Source organism: Schistocerca gregaria, chromosome X (genome assembly GCF_023897955.1).
Source record: "Schistocerca gregaria isolate iqSchGreg1 chromosome X, iqSchGreg1.2, whole genome shotgun sequence".
NCBI classification, from domain to species: Eukaryota; Metazoa; Arthropoda; class Insecta; order Orthoptera; family Acrididae; genus Schistocerca; species Schistocerca gregaria.
The window spans coordinates 309,919,155-309,933,068 of NC_064931.1; the positions used below are offsets into that span (position 1 = coordinate 309,919,155).

The 13,914-nt window shown below is 36.2% G+C and overlaps 1 protein-coding gene across 7 annotated transcripts in view; it reads right to left on the reverse strand.

Annotated features, from left to right (window-relative positions):
• The window catches only part of LOC126297677 (uncharacterized), a 216,141-nt gene that overhangs the window by 9,603 nt on the left and 192,624 nt on the right, over positions 1–13,914 (reverse strand). For all 7 annotated transcript variants that reach the window (XM_049988783.1, XM_049988784.1, XM_049988785.1 and 4 more), the window contains 3 exons: positions 10,214–10,383; positions 8,055–8,208; positions 7,754–7,901 (listed from right to left, as the gene is read on the reverse strand). In XM_049988783.1, the coding sequence (XP_049844740.1) occupies positions 7,754–7,901; positions 8,055–8,208; positions 10,214–10,383 (472 nt within the window). The remainder of the gene's footprint in view (positions 1–7,753; positions 7,902–8,054; positions 8,209–10,213; positions 10,384–13,914) is intronic.

Sequence of the window (13,914 nt, forward strand, 5' to 3'; positions counted from 1 at the left end):
AACCATTAGTGTTTCTATCACTTTTTCCAATGTTTACTTAGCTAGTAATCAGTGAGTTTATAAAAAGTAATTCTCTTTTATTGAATCGTAGCATTTGTCTGACAAAATCTGCTATTGCTCTGTTTTTAGAATCTCCGGCTTCATATTAAATGTATTTTTTCCCCTGAACTTGTTACATATTGTCAACTCCATATGCTGATTAGTTCATGCATATAATTCCAATTGAGACTTCGGTAGGATACAATTATTTTTAGTTCTCAAGTTGTATATGTGGTTAAAATGATTCTTCTCAAATAATTTTTCTCTGCTGTGCATAGAGATTATAATTTCATTTATGTATGTGGAGAGATCAGTTAGGGTTCATAGTTGCCAAAATAATGGCCAACAAGCTCCTGTTTGCAGTGCAGTACACACATATCTGATAATTTTCTTTGTAGTTTCAATATTAAAGATACACTATTTGGACTTCCCCAGAAAATTATACCATGTCTAATGTCAGTTTCAAAATAACTATGACATGCTATTTTTTGTGTTCTGAAGTTGGTGGAATTTGCTAGTATTTACACTAAAAATGCATAACTGCTTAGTTTATTTGGTAGGAAGTGAATATGTGCATTCTAACTTAAGTTCTTGTCCACATTTAGTCCTAGGAATTCGATTATGTTAGCTTTTCCATAAGCTGATCATTATGTTGTATTTTAAGTTCCGCGGATATCAAATGTTTGGTTTTGAAATGTACCATGTGGGTCTTTACAATCTTCAATTTCAACCCATTTAACTAGAACCAGTTTTCTAGGGTATCCAGAGCTTGGAATTTTTTCTGCATCACAATCTTCAATTAAAACAGAAATATCATCTGCAAACAGAACTGATGGGGAGTTAATATTTACAGGTAAGTCATTTACATAAAATAGGAAGAGGATTGGCCCAAAACTGGAGCACTGAGGCACAACTTGTGATACTGTACTCCATTTAGAATAATAATTAATGACACTGGTAGTGACAATTATCCTTTGTTTTCTGTTGTCCAAGTATGATGTGAGTTAATTCAAAGCACTACCCTTAATGCCATGTTTGTCTAATTTATAGATAAGCAAGGCATGGTTCACAGAGGCAAATGTTTTTGTAAGATCACAGAAGGTACCTGCAACTTTACTTCTCTGATTCAAAGATTTTCACATCTTTTCAACAAAGTTATTCACTGCATCCAGAGTTTTTTTCCCCGGTTGAAATCCAAATTGGTTACTTATAATAATATCAGTCTTTACAGTAACATTTTTGATCTGGTTTTGCAGCTGTTTTCTTTAACATTTTTTAGAGGAGTGGAAGAATAGAAATAGGGTGATAGTTTTCCACATCTTCCCTCTACCCTTACTTGAACAGAAGTCTCACTTCAGCATACTTCAATGCATCAGGAAAGCTTTTGTTCAATTATATTAGTTAGATGAGATGCTATTATGCCACACAGTGCTTTAATCATTTCTGTTGTTTTTGTATTATACTCCTCTTGACTTTGTGGTAGAAAGTACACAGTTGTGCATCACAAAGTTATTACAAAGCTTTCCATGAAAAAGAAAACTGCTTGTTGAGGGCAGTACACAGTAATGTGAAACCAGTTGTTGGCAAAAACATTATCCAGCAATAAAAACAGTGGAATCAAGCTTCACAGTTACCTGCAGTGACATGATTGTATGGAAACATACTTAAACTTAGTTCACTTACAGTCTTGATTTTACTGTAGTATGAGAAGTTGTTTCTGTCCTTTTAATTTGAACACATCAGAAGCAGAAAACCATGTGGAAGGTAAATTTAAAAGTATGTTTTACATATATTCTGCAGATTTATTCTCTGGTAACACATTTTGCTTGCAAACAGCAGTCTTGGGAAGACACTAATTTAATATTCACAATGAAATTAGGCACACATATTTCTCAAAAGTGAAACTATTGACAAATGCTAGACAGGACCATTCAGCTGGCATGTGGTATAATTAAAGTATAGTTTTAAGTAACTTATGTATTACATCTGAGACTGATCTCAAAGTTTTGGCAGCTGGACTGAACTATTATATATTTTTAGAGCCCTAGCTTTGTAACAGTGAAAGCAATAAATTTAAACTATGCATTATCTGAAACTTTTAAACCTTGCCTAACAAATTTTAGGGAGTTGTGTTTGTGTGAGTGTATATAAATTTTATAACATGTTTATAATATATTCAGACAACAGACATATGAAATATTTTTTAAAAGGCCTTGCACAAATTAACTGTGCATATAATTTGCATTAATATGGAAAATCCAGTATGGGATAATGACAGTATTATGATAAGGATAGATTGCTACTCACCATCTAGAGAAGATATTGAGTCATAGACATGTGCAACAAAATGACTGCTAAATATGTGAGCTTTCATTGGTGACTAACGAAGACTGTGGTCAGTGGGATTATGGGAACACAGGATATATTGCAGGGAGAGTTCCCATCTGGGCAATTCAAAAAAGCACAATTTCTGAACTGCAGAGATGGGAACTCTCCCTGGAATATATCCTATGTTCCCATAACCTCCCCACCCACCCACCCGACCCCACCCCAGCCTTAAACCTTCGTTGGTCCCCATCCTTTACCCAACTATGTTCTTCCCTTCTCCTACTCAATCACTACACAGCTATGCAGCATTCTATTCAACCAATGGACATCCAGTCTTTTTCTCTTTCTCTACTTTTCTCCTTTTCCACCCCCCCCCCCCCCCCCCCATGTACACTCTTGAATGCACCTAGCTGCCCTACTCTGTCCCCACCACATCCCTGCATGCTCCCACAAATAGCAATTTACTGTTCCCAACCCCTGCTCCACTATTGTTCCCCATCCCTATCTCAGCCTCCTCCTTACCCACACCATCCAGATTGCTTCTCCCATCCTGCGCAGCTGCTTGAAATCCAGTCTCAGTGGCCAGAGACAGTGGTCATGGGGGCACATGCACACGTGTGTGTTTCTACTTTAGAAGAATGCCTTTTGGCCAAAAATTTGCATGTTTAGCAGTCTTTTTGCTGTGCCTTTCTGTAACTCCACATCTCCTCTATATAATGAGTAGTAACCTACCCTTTTCATAATATTGCAATAATATGGTACATTTTAAAATACTCAGGTATACAAAAGGTGACATCACAATCTGGACACTGCAAGGATGTTTCTTTGTTCTCTGCACACTTTCCCTTTTGGCTTCTCACAGCCACTGGCACACACTTCGCAGACAGGTGGTGATGGTTATTTTATTCGTTTCAAAAATAAATGGTATGTAATTCTGCATGTAGTTAGACTTGGAGGTGCAAAGGTTTCTGGTCATTTATTGTGTATTGTGCAAATTAATTTCCTAACTCTACAAGAATGTGGGAGACAGAAAACTTTTTCACTTGCTCATATTTCTTGCCTCTTTGATAAAATACTGGGAGTTTACTGATGCCAATGTCATGCAAATTTACACTTTTTCCTACCACTTTAATTACTGTCTCCTGACAGGATAAAAAGCAATCACTTGATTTGATTTATCTACTCTAATCCACAAAAATCCCAATAAATGAACATAACCATCTCAAAGCTGAGTAGTGTGCTAACAGTGGACCAGAAAAAACTTCAGTTGTTAGTAAAAGCAGTACGAGGCATAAAAAAGAGCAGTAATATGTAAGGAGCTGTTGTGAATCCCAGATTGAAAGATGCTTTTGTGTACGACTGCAATCATTCCCAACATTAGTATGATATCAGCTATCAACTGTTACACTCAGTGTGAGCCATACTTCAAAGTAAACAAACACTGCTATTTTCAGACACATATCAGAGAAACAGTTTCTTGCAAGATTTATTCTACACATTGCATTAATAAGTAGTCTGCAGCAATTCATAAAGTACAAATCCTTTGATGGTAGGGATGTCAATATATCAACAAGACAAGGAAACCAGATATGTAAATAATGTAAACAATGTGAGAAAGGAGAAGACTGTGATGACTTAACCAATTGCATATGGCTGTAGAAGGATGTTAGAATAATAATAATAATTAATAATAATAATAATAATAATAATAATTTTGTGTGGCTAAATGATGATTCATGGCAACGGCTTGCCCCCTTGGTTCTACCGGTTCCCATGAGATCACCAAAGTTAAGTGCTGTCGGGCGTGGTCGGCACTTGGATGGGTGACCACACAGGCCGCCATGTACTATTGCCTTTTTTCGGGGTGCACTCAGCCTCGTCATGCCAGTTGAGGAGCTACTTAAGCGAATAGTAGTGGCTTTGGTCAAGAATACCATCTTACGACCGGGAGACTGGTGAGCTGACCCCACACCCCTCCTATCTGCATCCTCCACCGAGAATGACACGGCAGTCGGATGGTGTTGGTAAGCCACTCGTGGCCTGAAGATGGAGTGCTTTTTTTTTTTTTTTATTTAAGTGATGATTCATATAGAAGGTCTTCATAGAACTGTGTTTAAGAATCTTTTGGCAGCAAATCAGAATCAATGAAGAAGGAAACTAAAAGTTTAAACTGCCACTGGCATTGTGGTTATTAGGAGGCCGACTAATAATTGGAGAGAAATGGGCAAAGGAGGTAACTTAAGCCTGTTCAAAGAAAAATTTTGATATTCATCTGGAACAATATGGGAAAACATAGAAAATCTAGGCACAGATGAACCAAAGGAGACTTTAATTCTGCTATTTGAATATTAGTCCAATGTCATAACCCCTGCACCATCTTATCTGGATGACACACTGAAGCATTTCAGTAGTAACAATAAGTTGAATTTAATAGACAGCTGTATGAATGTACTCTGAAAGGGAATGCAGAGCTCCACACATGCTTTGGCTTAATACTGTATCTCTTAGCATCATGGTATTGATATTGAAAATGTATATATATGTCCAGACATCTCATATCAACCATTTGCCAGACAAGTTTCGGATCAAACCTTTACTGACATTCATAGTGCAAGAATGAATCTCTACCTAAGTAGTGTATCCTATAGTTATAGTCTGTCAGCAAACTAAAGAGAGGGAATTTCAATCTCCACTTCGCTTACCCAGCTATGCCAGAAGGAACACGAATAGGTTATTGTGCAAGATGGTTATGCCAAACCTTACACAGCATGCCTTTTAAAAGTGTGGCTAATACAGTGTGTACAGATACAGAGAGGTTGGCATGTGTTTCTTTTTCACTAGATGCATTAATACTGAACAAAATACAGAATATGATTTCCTTTTTTTAGATCACAACATTACAGGGAAAATTACTTTAAAACAGAAATTTAAATAACCAGTTCTCATGGATTTTAAAACATGATGCATTGATCTTTAACAAATGCAGAACAAAATGCCTGCCAGCCTGGATGAATGTTTCTCCACAATGTCCTGGATCAATTTTTATAGGGTTTTACCCACATTACAGAGTGTTTAGCTATTTTCTGGTTGATGTAGATGTCTCTCAACATTTGTGGGTGAGCAATTTGTTGAAACTATATATAATGACTGGTTTCATACTAAAATTCTTTACATTTTTCAGTGATTCAAGTAAATCCTGTGGTATATTTTGTTGTTCACTTCTAAGATGATATTTTGTTGCAGTGCTGACTTTTGCATATATAACACACCTTAGATTAGGATTTCCAATATTAAGTAAATGTTCTTTTAGTGTCACTTCTAACAAAAGAACTAATCAGCTTAAAAATGGCTGGACCCTCTTTACTATCGAAATGCCTTCTCTTCACATAGTTCCCAAGTTCTTAAATGTAAATGATTTACCTATCTATTTATCTAACTTTCATCCGGGACTGCACTAAACATCTTCAGAGGCACTCGTCCACTGAGTCTTGCCAACTGACCAGTTGGATGTCCAAGAGTGACATATAAAGTTTAGAAAAGGGGTCATGAGAAAAGTAACACATGATGATCAGAGATAATCTTTGTCAAAGATAAAATGCAACTATCGATTGTTGTTTTGTGAAAGATAAAATTGTCTAGCGATTGTGCAAAGCTACTGTTCATATGTCACTAAGCTTCATTGCCTCCTTTTTCCTATTAAAATTATCCTGATGCTTATAAATTTCAATGGCTTCTCTACATGGTTGTGGATAATTTAACTTTAAGTTTGAAGAACATTCTGGACAATTTGAGCAAATGATTGTCCACCCAGATCACCCAACATGAATCACTGGTAACACTTTCGGAATTATGGATGGCTACAGAGGCAGCATGGCTCAATATTTCTGTGGGGGACTGCCAAAAACTTGTGGAGACCATACCACATCAAGTTGCTGCATTATGCTGTGCAAAAGGAGGTCTGACACAATATTAGGATGTATCCCATGACGTTGTCACCTCAGTGTATACACACTGTTGTCCAGCCAGTTCCAAAAAAAATGAGATAAAACAGTTGTACAGAACTACTACCCCTTTCATTGTTGTCAGCACAAATTTGTTTTTATGTACAGTCCAATCTATAAATATTTAATTCGGATAAACAATTTAGATTCTGAACAGGACTGTCAGCTGAATGGGCCATATTGACCTTGGCAGAATACATATTAGAACCAACATATCAAAAAATTTTACCATTGAGAAATTTTAGATTTGGTTCTAGCTTTTGATTATATTACCCATGGCATCTAAATGCAAAAGTAAAAATGTCATAGAACAGCTAATACAGCATATTCATGGTTCTTGTTTTACCTGTATGACTGATATCCATATGTGCCCTTTCACATCCATTGCTTAGCAGTAGGTGCTTAAATTTGAAGCCACAAGTCATGGTGTACTGTATGATTCTGTCTTGGATCTTTAATTATTTCTAATATACTTTAATGATCTCCCACTTACAGTACCAAATGATGCAATTTAAGTAATTTTTGCAGGTTATAAAAGTATAGAAATCCAAAAATATTTGCTGTCCTTTTACTTAAAGGACAGCTTGCAAAATATATGAAAATATCAATTCATAGTTTAGGGGAAATGAAGTGTCACAAGATCAAATTCAGTACAGTACTTCTGATAGAATACAGATCCTTTTGATTTGGTATGACAATTTGACTCTCATATTTGTTATCTATTATACAGAGTCTTTTCTCGGCAGATATTCAAGATTTATGGATGCCAGTAGACAGTTAAGTGGGGACACAAAGAGACTTTTTATCGTCTAGTCCATTGGTCAGATGTGTGGAGTTTTCAGAGTTGCAGTCATAGAGCTACAAGTCTCTTTTTAGTGAGGTGTGAGTTACAACAATTTAATAGGTATTGCAGGTAGAAATGAGGTGGCTGAATCTAAGTAATGCAGTTTTATGCATATAGTGATGAATGAAGTGGACATAGAATTGCCTAATAAGTATTTTCATTAAGAGCTGTGGGGTAATTTAATTGTAAGGCAGAACTATGTTGTTGGACCACATGGGTTATGATGAGAAATGTTTTTTGCACACAAAGGAAAGTAAAAAGTCAGCATCTTGTAGGTAATGTGAGTGGAGTTTAAGACTGAATTAAGGATTTTTCTGTTGGTGAATTTTTCATACTCCACTGAAGATGAATCCTTAAATTTATTAATTAAATTACAATACATGCATACCAGTACTGTTATACCATTTTATTAATTTTAATCATTGCATTGTATTGAATTTCTTTCAATTCTTTCCAAATCCCATAGATTTCACATATGTATGCCGCTCAAATTAACATTTTTTCATTAAAAAAATTTGACTGGTGAGTATTTATTGCTTACCTTTGCAAGGCACTGTAATGATCGATGAAGACTTCTGGATGTTGTTCCAAAGTCAATCACAATATCAACCTCTCCTTCACAAGCATCCTTTGTACGTTCAATTAACTGCTTTTCATAAAGGTCTTCATTCCACTGCACAACATTAACCCTGTTGGTGTTTGATAGAAATAATGTTCTAATTAATCCTATTTTGGAAATTAGATTTGATTGTCAAATGAAATTTTTAAATGATAATCAATTTTCATGAATTATGTAAGTTTGACATATTAGAGGAACAATATATTTATACTGAACAATGTACCTTTCACGTTCCTTTGCCAAAACAAAGCCTTCATCCTTGAGAGAAGCAACTGTTAGTTGAACTCTGTCCTTTGTGCTACTGTACTTATACGATGCAATACGCATTGCCCACAAGGCAAGTCCTCCCGTTCCCACAATGAGAATCTTGCACTTTCCTGTAACAAAGCAGATGTCCATAGAGTGTATGTATCCCATGAAATCAATATTCACGAGATAATATTATTTACTGAGTATAATTCATCATCTTATATGTCCTACTTTTGTGGAATTAAATTTTGTTCATTTCAGTTTTTTAAAAATTCATAATTAATGTAACACTTGTGCTGAGCTGGAAAATATATTGAACATGCAGTTGCCTACAGCAAAAAAGGCTCACTTTGGTGAGGTCAGTCAGTTGGGGAATCTCAATCAGTCATCAGATAGGTTTTTTTGACATTTAATACAGCGATTAGCCTCATTCAGCAGACAGTTTTTAGGTTCCGAATGCAACTGTGATTTGACTAGTGAGTTTCATTACACACTGTCTTCAATTAATTTTCTGATTTATTTATTTAATGGATGACCAAATACTGTCTACCTTCCAACTCAACAGCTACATTTAAGATGCATTATAAAATTTCAAGTGCAGCAGGCATGTCAGAAGCAAAGCATTGCCACAGATACAGTGTTTGGAGCCAATTAAGTGCAGACCACCATGGGTGAGAGACTGATTAATTACTTATCCCAACAGGGCATCTCCTGGCTGTGAAACAATTGTTGTCATCCTTCAATTGCCAGATACCAGTGCAACCAAGCCAACTTCATAGATGAACAATGCATTATCTTTGTCTTTGTGCTTAGAGTGCAATAATGATACTGTACTTTTCCCTTTTCCCCATTTTCTATATTTTTCTCTTGATCCTGTTTCTTCATTTATTTTGTGCCAATTATCTAACATTTGTTCTAAAACCTCTGTCTCATTTCTGCACACAGTTTGCACTGATACAATGAGTAGGTGGGAAAGAGTACACACCTGTCACCACTGTCCAGTGATGTCTTGAACTCAAAATCCTGATCTCAAAAATGATTAACATCTGTTGTTCAAATCTCTGTGAAATACGCAACAGACTGTAGCACTTATTTTTCCACTGACTTCTCAATGTATTTGATAATGTGCAGTGGCAATATGAAATTGAGTGTGGATGGAGTGATGCCATTGTATTATTATCACTTACACATCATACTCTACTCTTAATGCCAGTGACACAAGCTCTGCCCATGAATTTTGAAGTTTTCAGGTTTTGGTACAGAAGCTACTGTAAAATCCATATCTATCAAGGATGGACGTGTCAAAAGCTGTTTTTTCTTTGTTTTTATTTTTCTAATAAAGAAGCCACCATCCTATTCTGGAAATATATGGCAAATTATATATTCACAGACAATGTGTAACTTAGCTGTTAAATGTCTTCAGAGTTCATTTGCCACACTTATCTGTTGTTTTCTAAACCTTTCTGACTATTCTGTATTGTTTAGCTATTAGGTAGCTAGGTTAGTTTTAATACTCCATCAAGATCAAGGACATCACAGATAGAGCACTAGCTCATTTGGATAATACACTGGAGGAAATTGTCCATGCCCTTCCTGAATGAATCACTCATGTCATGCAATGTAAGTAAACTATACAAAATCCACATCAGGATGGATGGAAGGGGATTTAAAACTCCACTGCCCACATAAACACTATTCATGCTTGCTAATTAAAGTTGTTTAGGCTACTGTATCCCATTTGCTTGCATTGGTGCCGAACTGTTAAGACAACAAAGTTTCTCACAGCTTTATGTATATCTTGTAAAAAAAATGAAATTCTGTAGTAAGTGGTGAGTGGCATTTCTGTCTTCCACACACATATTTACAAGAAAATTTGAAAAGTAATTCCCACCAATTTCTTCATCATAAAACAAAAGGTGATTAAAGTTCTAAAAACTTTGCAGAGAAAACTGCAGATAAAAATTTCCAACTACATTCAGATCCAATTCTTGAAAGAGATAAGAGCAATCATAAAGAATAAAAATTATAATTTTCATCATCTTTGATGGATTTTAATGTAATGGCAATCTATCCCTTTAATTTACGGAATACAGTGTATTTTGGGAGTAATAGTAATATAAACACAGATCATACCATTTTCATCGCGTTTCTGCAATATACTTTCAACATACTGGTGTGCTGATGTCACAGTATTCATTGCTAAAAGTGCTCCTGTAGGAAGCATTGCAGCGACACTTAATGGTATGCTCTCAGGAATCTTCACCAAATATTTCAGCTCAGGCACAGTAATGTACTCAGCATATCTGAAAAAAAGGACATAAATTTCTCTTCAGTCCACACTAGGTCACAACAAATACCAATGTTCAATCATTCAGCTGATAAGCCTGCCCTATGAGAAATATGTGATTTCACCATTGAACATGTTTGTTGAAAAGATTCTATTTGTAAGCATTGATGCTCCAGTGTCTTAATATCAATGATGATGCCACTGCTTGAAATGCTCATCAGTACTTTCAAATTATGTTTGCATGTACTTCACCCAGTGAGAAGAAATATTACAAATCACTACTATGTTCATTAATAGTTGTTAGGAGTTACATGGGAATTATACTCTTTTGCCTAGGGAGGGTCATACTATTGCTCATTTGGTTGTTCTCATTACGAGTTATGGATGGTATGTCTGAAGTGTAACTGTGTAGTGTGAATGACAGTAATGTAAGATTTTAAGAGATGTTTCATATCTGTATTGTCAAGAATGAATATGGATATCATATTAATCGGTATGGGTTGTCAGTTTCTCCTGACATAATTCTCACAACCTTATATTACCTACAGAGAATTACCTTCGTATCTTGATGGTTGGGAATGCTTTTAGCGGAATATGTCACATAAGGATGTTTTGGCGTGTATCAAGGAGTTTTAAAGATATGTGCAACTTTGTAAATTCATAAATTGCGTGCTTAGATAATCTGGCACTCTGTGTCATGGTGCATTCAAACTCTAAGTTCATGTTACCTCTGTATCCACATTTCTACTTTCCAAGCAAGTATACAAGGTACTGTGGTTGGTGGACTATTAATAGTATGCTACTGTCAGTTCCCAATCTTTGTCCTCTTCCCACCAACTGTATTAATAACAGACGACGCACTACAATAATTAAATGAGCTGTACGTGGAAGACAGTGGTATGTTTCCCAACAGAGTTTGCTGTATCTGTCCTCAGTATTTCAGGAGTGCACATCCTTTCTCTTAACATATTTGAGTACTTCTGTGATATGCTCATGCTGACTGTACACTCTCATAGTAAACTGTACAGCTATTCTGTGAATTTTGTTTGTGTCTTCCAGTAACACTCTTTGGTCAGGGTATCATACAGACAAGCAACACTCAAACTCCATTTCATAATCAGCATTGGCACCACTTCTGACTTGGAGTCTGATTGCACATTTTCCTGCTAGTTTTCATTGCCTATAAAAACTTCTATTACTTGTTGCTGATACTACATCATCAACAACAGGATATATTAAACTGCCTTCTTAAGTCTTCTATATTTCCTAAAGAGTACTGCGAATAACTTCTTCCTGATGAGTGCACTTGTCTAGAATAAAAGGTGCACAATCCCAAATTCAGTAACAATGGGAAAGAAAATCAAGCATATTCTCTTCAAAGTAACCATCTAATGTGATAGGAAGGGATATAGATTAGTGTCTAGTGTTTCATCTATGATGAAGTCACTACAGGTAGAGCACAAAATTGGACTGTGGAAGGATGCTACAGGAAGCTGACCATGTTATTTTCAGAGGAAGTGTTCCAATATTGGCCTTAAGTGATTAATGAAAACCACCTAAAAACAAAATCATAGTGGTTAGATGGTGATTTTAACCACCATCCTTCTGAATGGGAGTCAAGTACCTCAACCATTTTGCTACCTATTACAAACAGCAATAGCCCAGACTACTATGATCTATGGAATTCCATGTAGTGACTGCAAAAACTATTAGAGGACTGAAAGTAACCAAATTAGATCTCACTTGCTCAACAATTACTTTCCATAGCATTATGTAGTTTTTGCAGAAATGCACTGAAAGAGAGGAGGTCTTGTTTAAGAGTGAACCAGGTCACTGTCAGAAAAGCTATTTTTTGTTGGCAGGTGATCTTTCAGTTAAGTCAGTATTCCGGATTTTGGTATAGTGGTGTTCAAAATTGACTTAAGATTAAAATGTTCATTGTGGGGTGGCCATTAAACATCAAAACAACCATCAGATTCAGCAGTACATTTTGTACATACTGGATTTCAGTTGTTATTCCTGACATACTATGCCTAGCTGCTTACATCTACATGGTTAATGTCTATATATCTGCCACTTCAAGTATTCCCACAACCAAATGCTACAGTCACAAAGTGTAACATGCGAAGACATTGGAGACTACTGTTGATGGAGAGTGTGACCGAGGACAGAGTTATTGTAAAATTTTGACTGTGGCATTTAACTGATAGGAGATTTAATATGTGGAAGCATCTCTCAAAGAGGGAATCATCCTCAACACACAATCTACACTCATAACAGTGACAGGGTCAGTTTGATATGTACTGATGTGGACTTCCTCAAATCAACAGAGACCATGATGAAAGACTGTGACTCTGCACCATATTGTCATCATGGGGCAATGGAAAGGTGGTTCTGCAATTGTGTATGGGATATCTGTCACCTATGTGTAGCTGTTAGGCACTTTTGCAGCCTCTAAAACTTCTTGCAAATAAGTAAGTTTAAAAAATTTCAATTTAATTGCTGGGTACAGTGCAGTTTTATTCATATTTAAAGGAAACATTCTTGAAAGTAGCCTACTTATCATACACATACAGTACGTAAAGATGCATTACCATTACATAATATATGTCTGCAGTAGGAAACATTAAACACAGTAAGTTCAACTTCCATATTCACTGCAACAGAAATGAAAAGTCCATGACAGCAAATTCCAACTAATGAGTGTTCACAGACATGCATACACTGTCTGACCAAAAGTATCCAGACACCCTACATAAATGCAAAATTGCATTATGGAGGTGAACCCATCATTATAAAATCAGGCAGGGAGTATTACATTGCCAGTACAGAAGCAGTAACAGCACAAGCAGTAACAGTCAGGAGAGCTCAACAAATTCCATTGTGCACTAATAACTGGATGCCATCATAGTAACAAAACTGTAAGGGCATTTCAACCCTTCTAAGGCTACCCAAGTCGACTGCTGGTGATGTCACTGTGAAGTTGAAACATAAAGGCACAACAACAGATATATGAAGACCAGACAGACATCATGTCCGGACAAACAGGGACAGCTGAGCATGACATCAGGGCGGGCAGTTATCTGCGACTGTATGCTAATAATGCTGGGAGTACAAGAAGGTGTCAAAGATAAGTGAATGTAGGTTAATACAAGATGACCTAGGCAAAATTTCCATTTGGTGTGATGAACGGCAGCTGACTCTTCTTGACGAGTAATGTAAGTTAATGCAGATTAGTAAGAAAAACAAACTTGTAATCACTGCGATTTTTCTGGGGGAACACTGGGGGATGTGTACACCTAAACTTTTTCGTTGACAAAGTAATTTTTTTACAATGTTGAGAACTTGGAAGAATGCTAAAGATTTATTTCATGGACATAAATTTTTTATTTCATCTTTTCGTGGTGGTAATGGCAATATGAACCAGTGCAGATTTTGGTGGGAAAAGGTTAAAGTGTTTGTTCAGTAATATTTCTCTGTGTTGTTTTGTATGTTGGAGGGTTGATTGGACTCACCTGTTTCGTTTGAGATGTATTACAGGTGTACG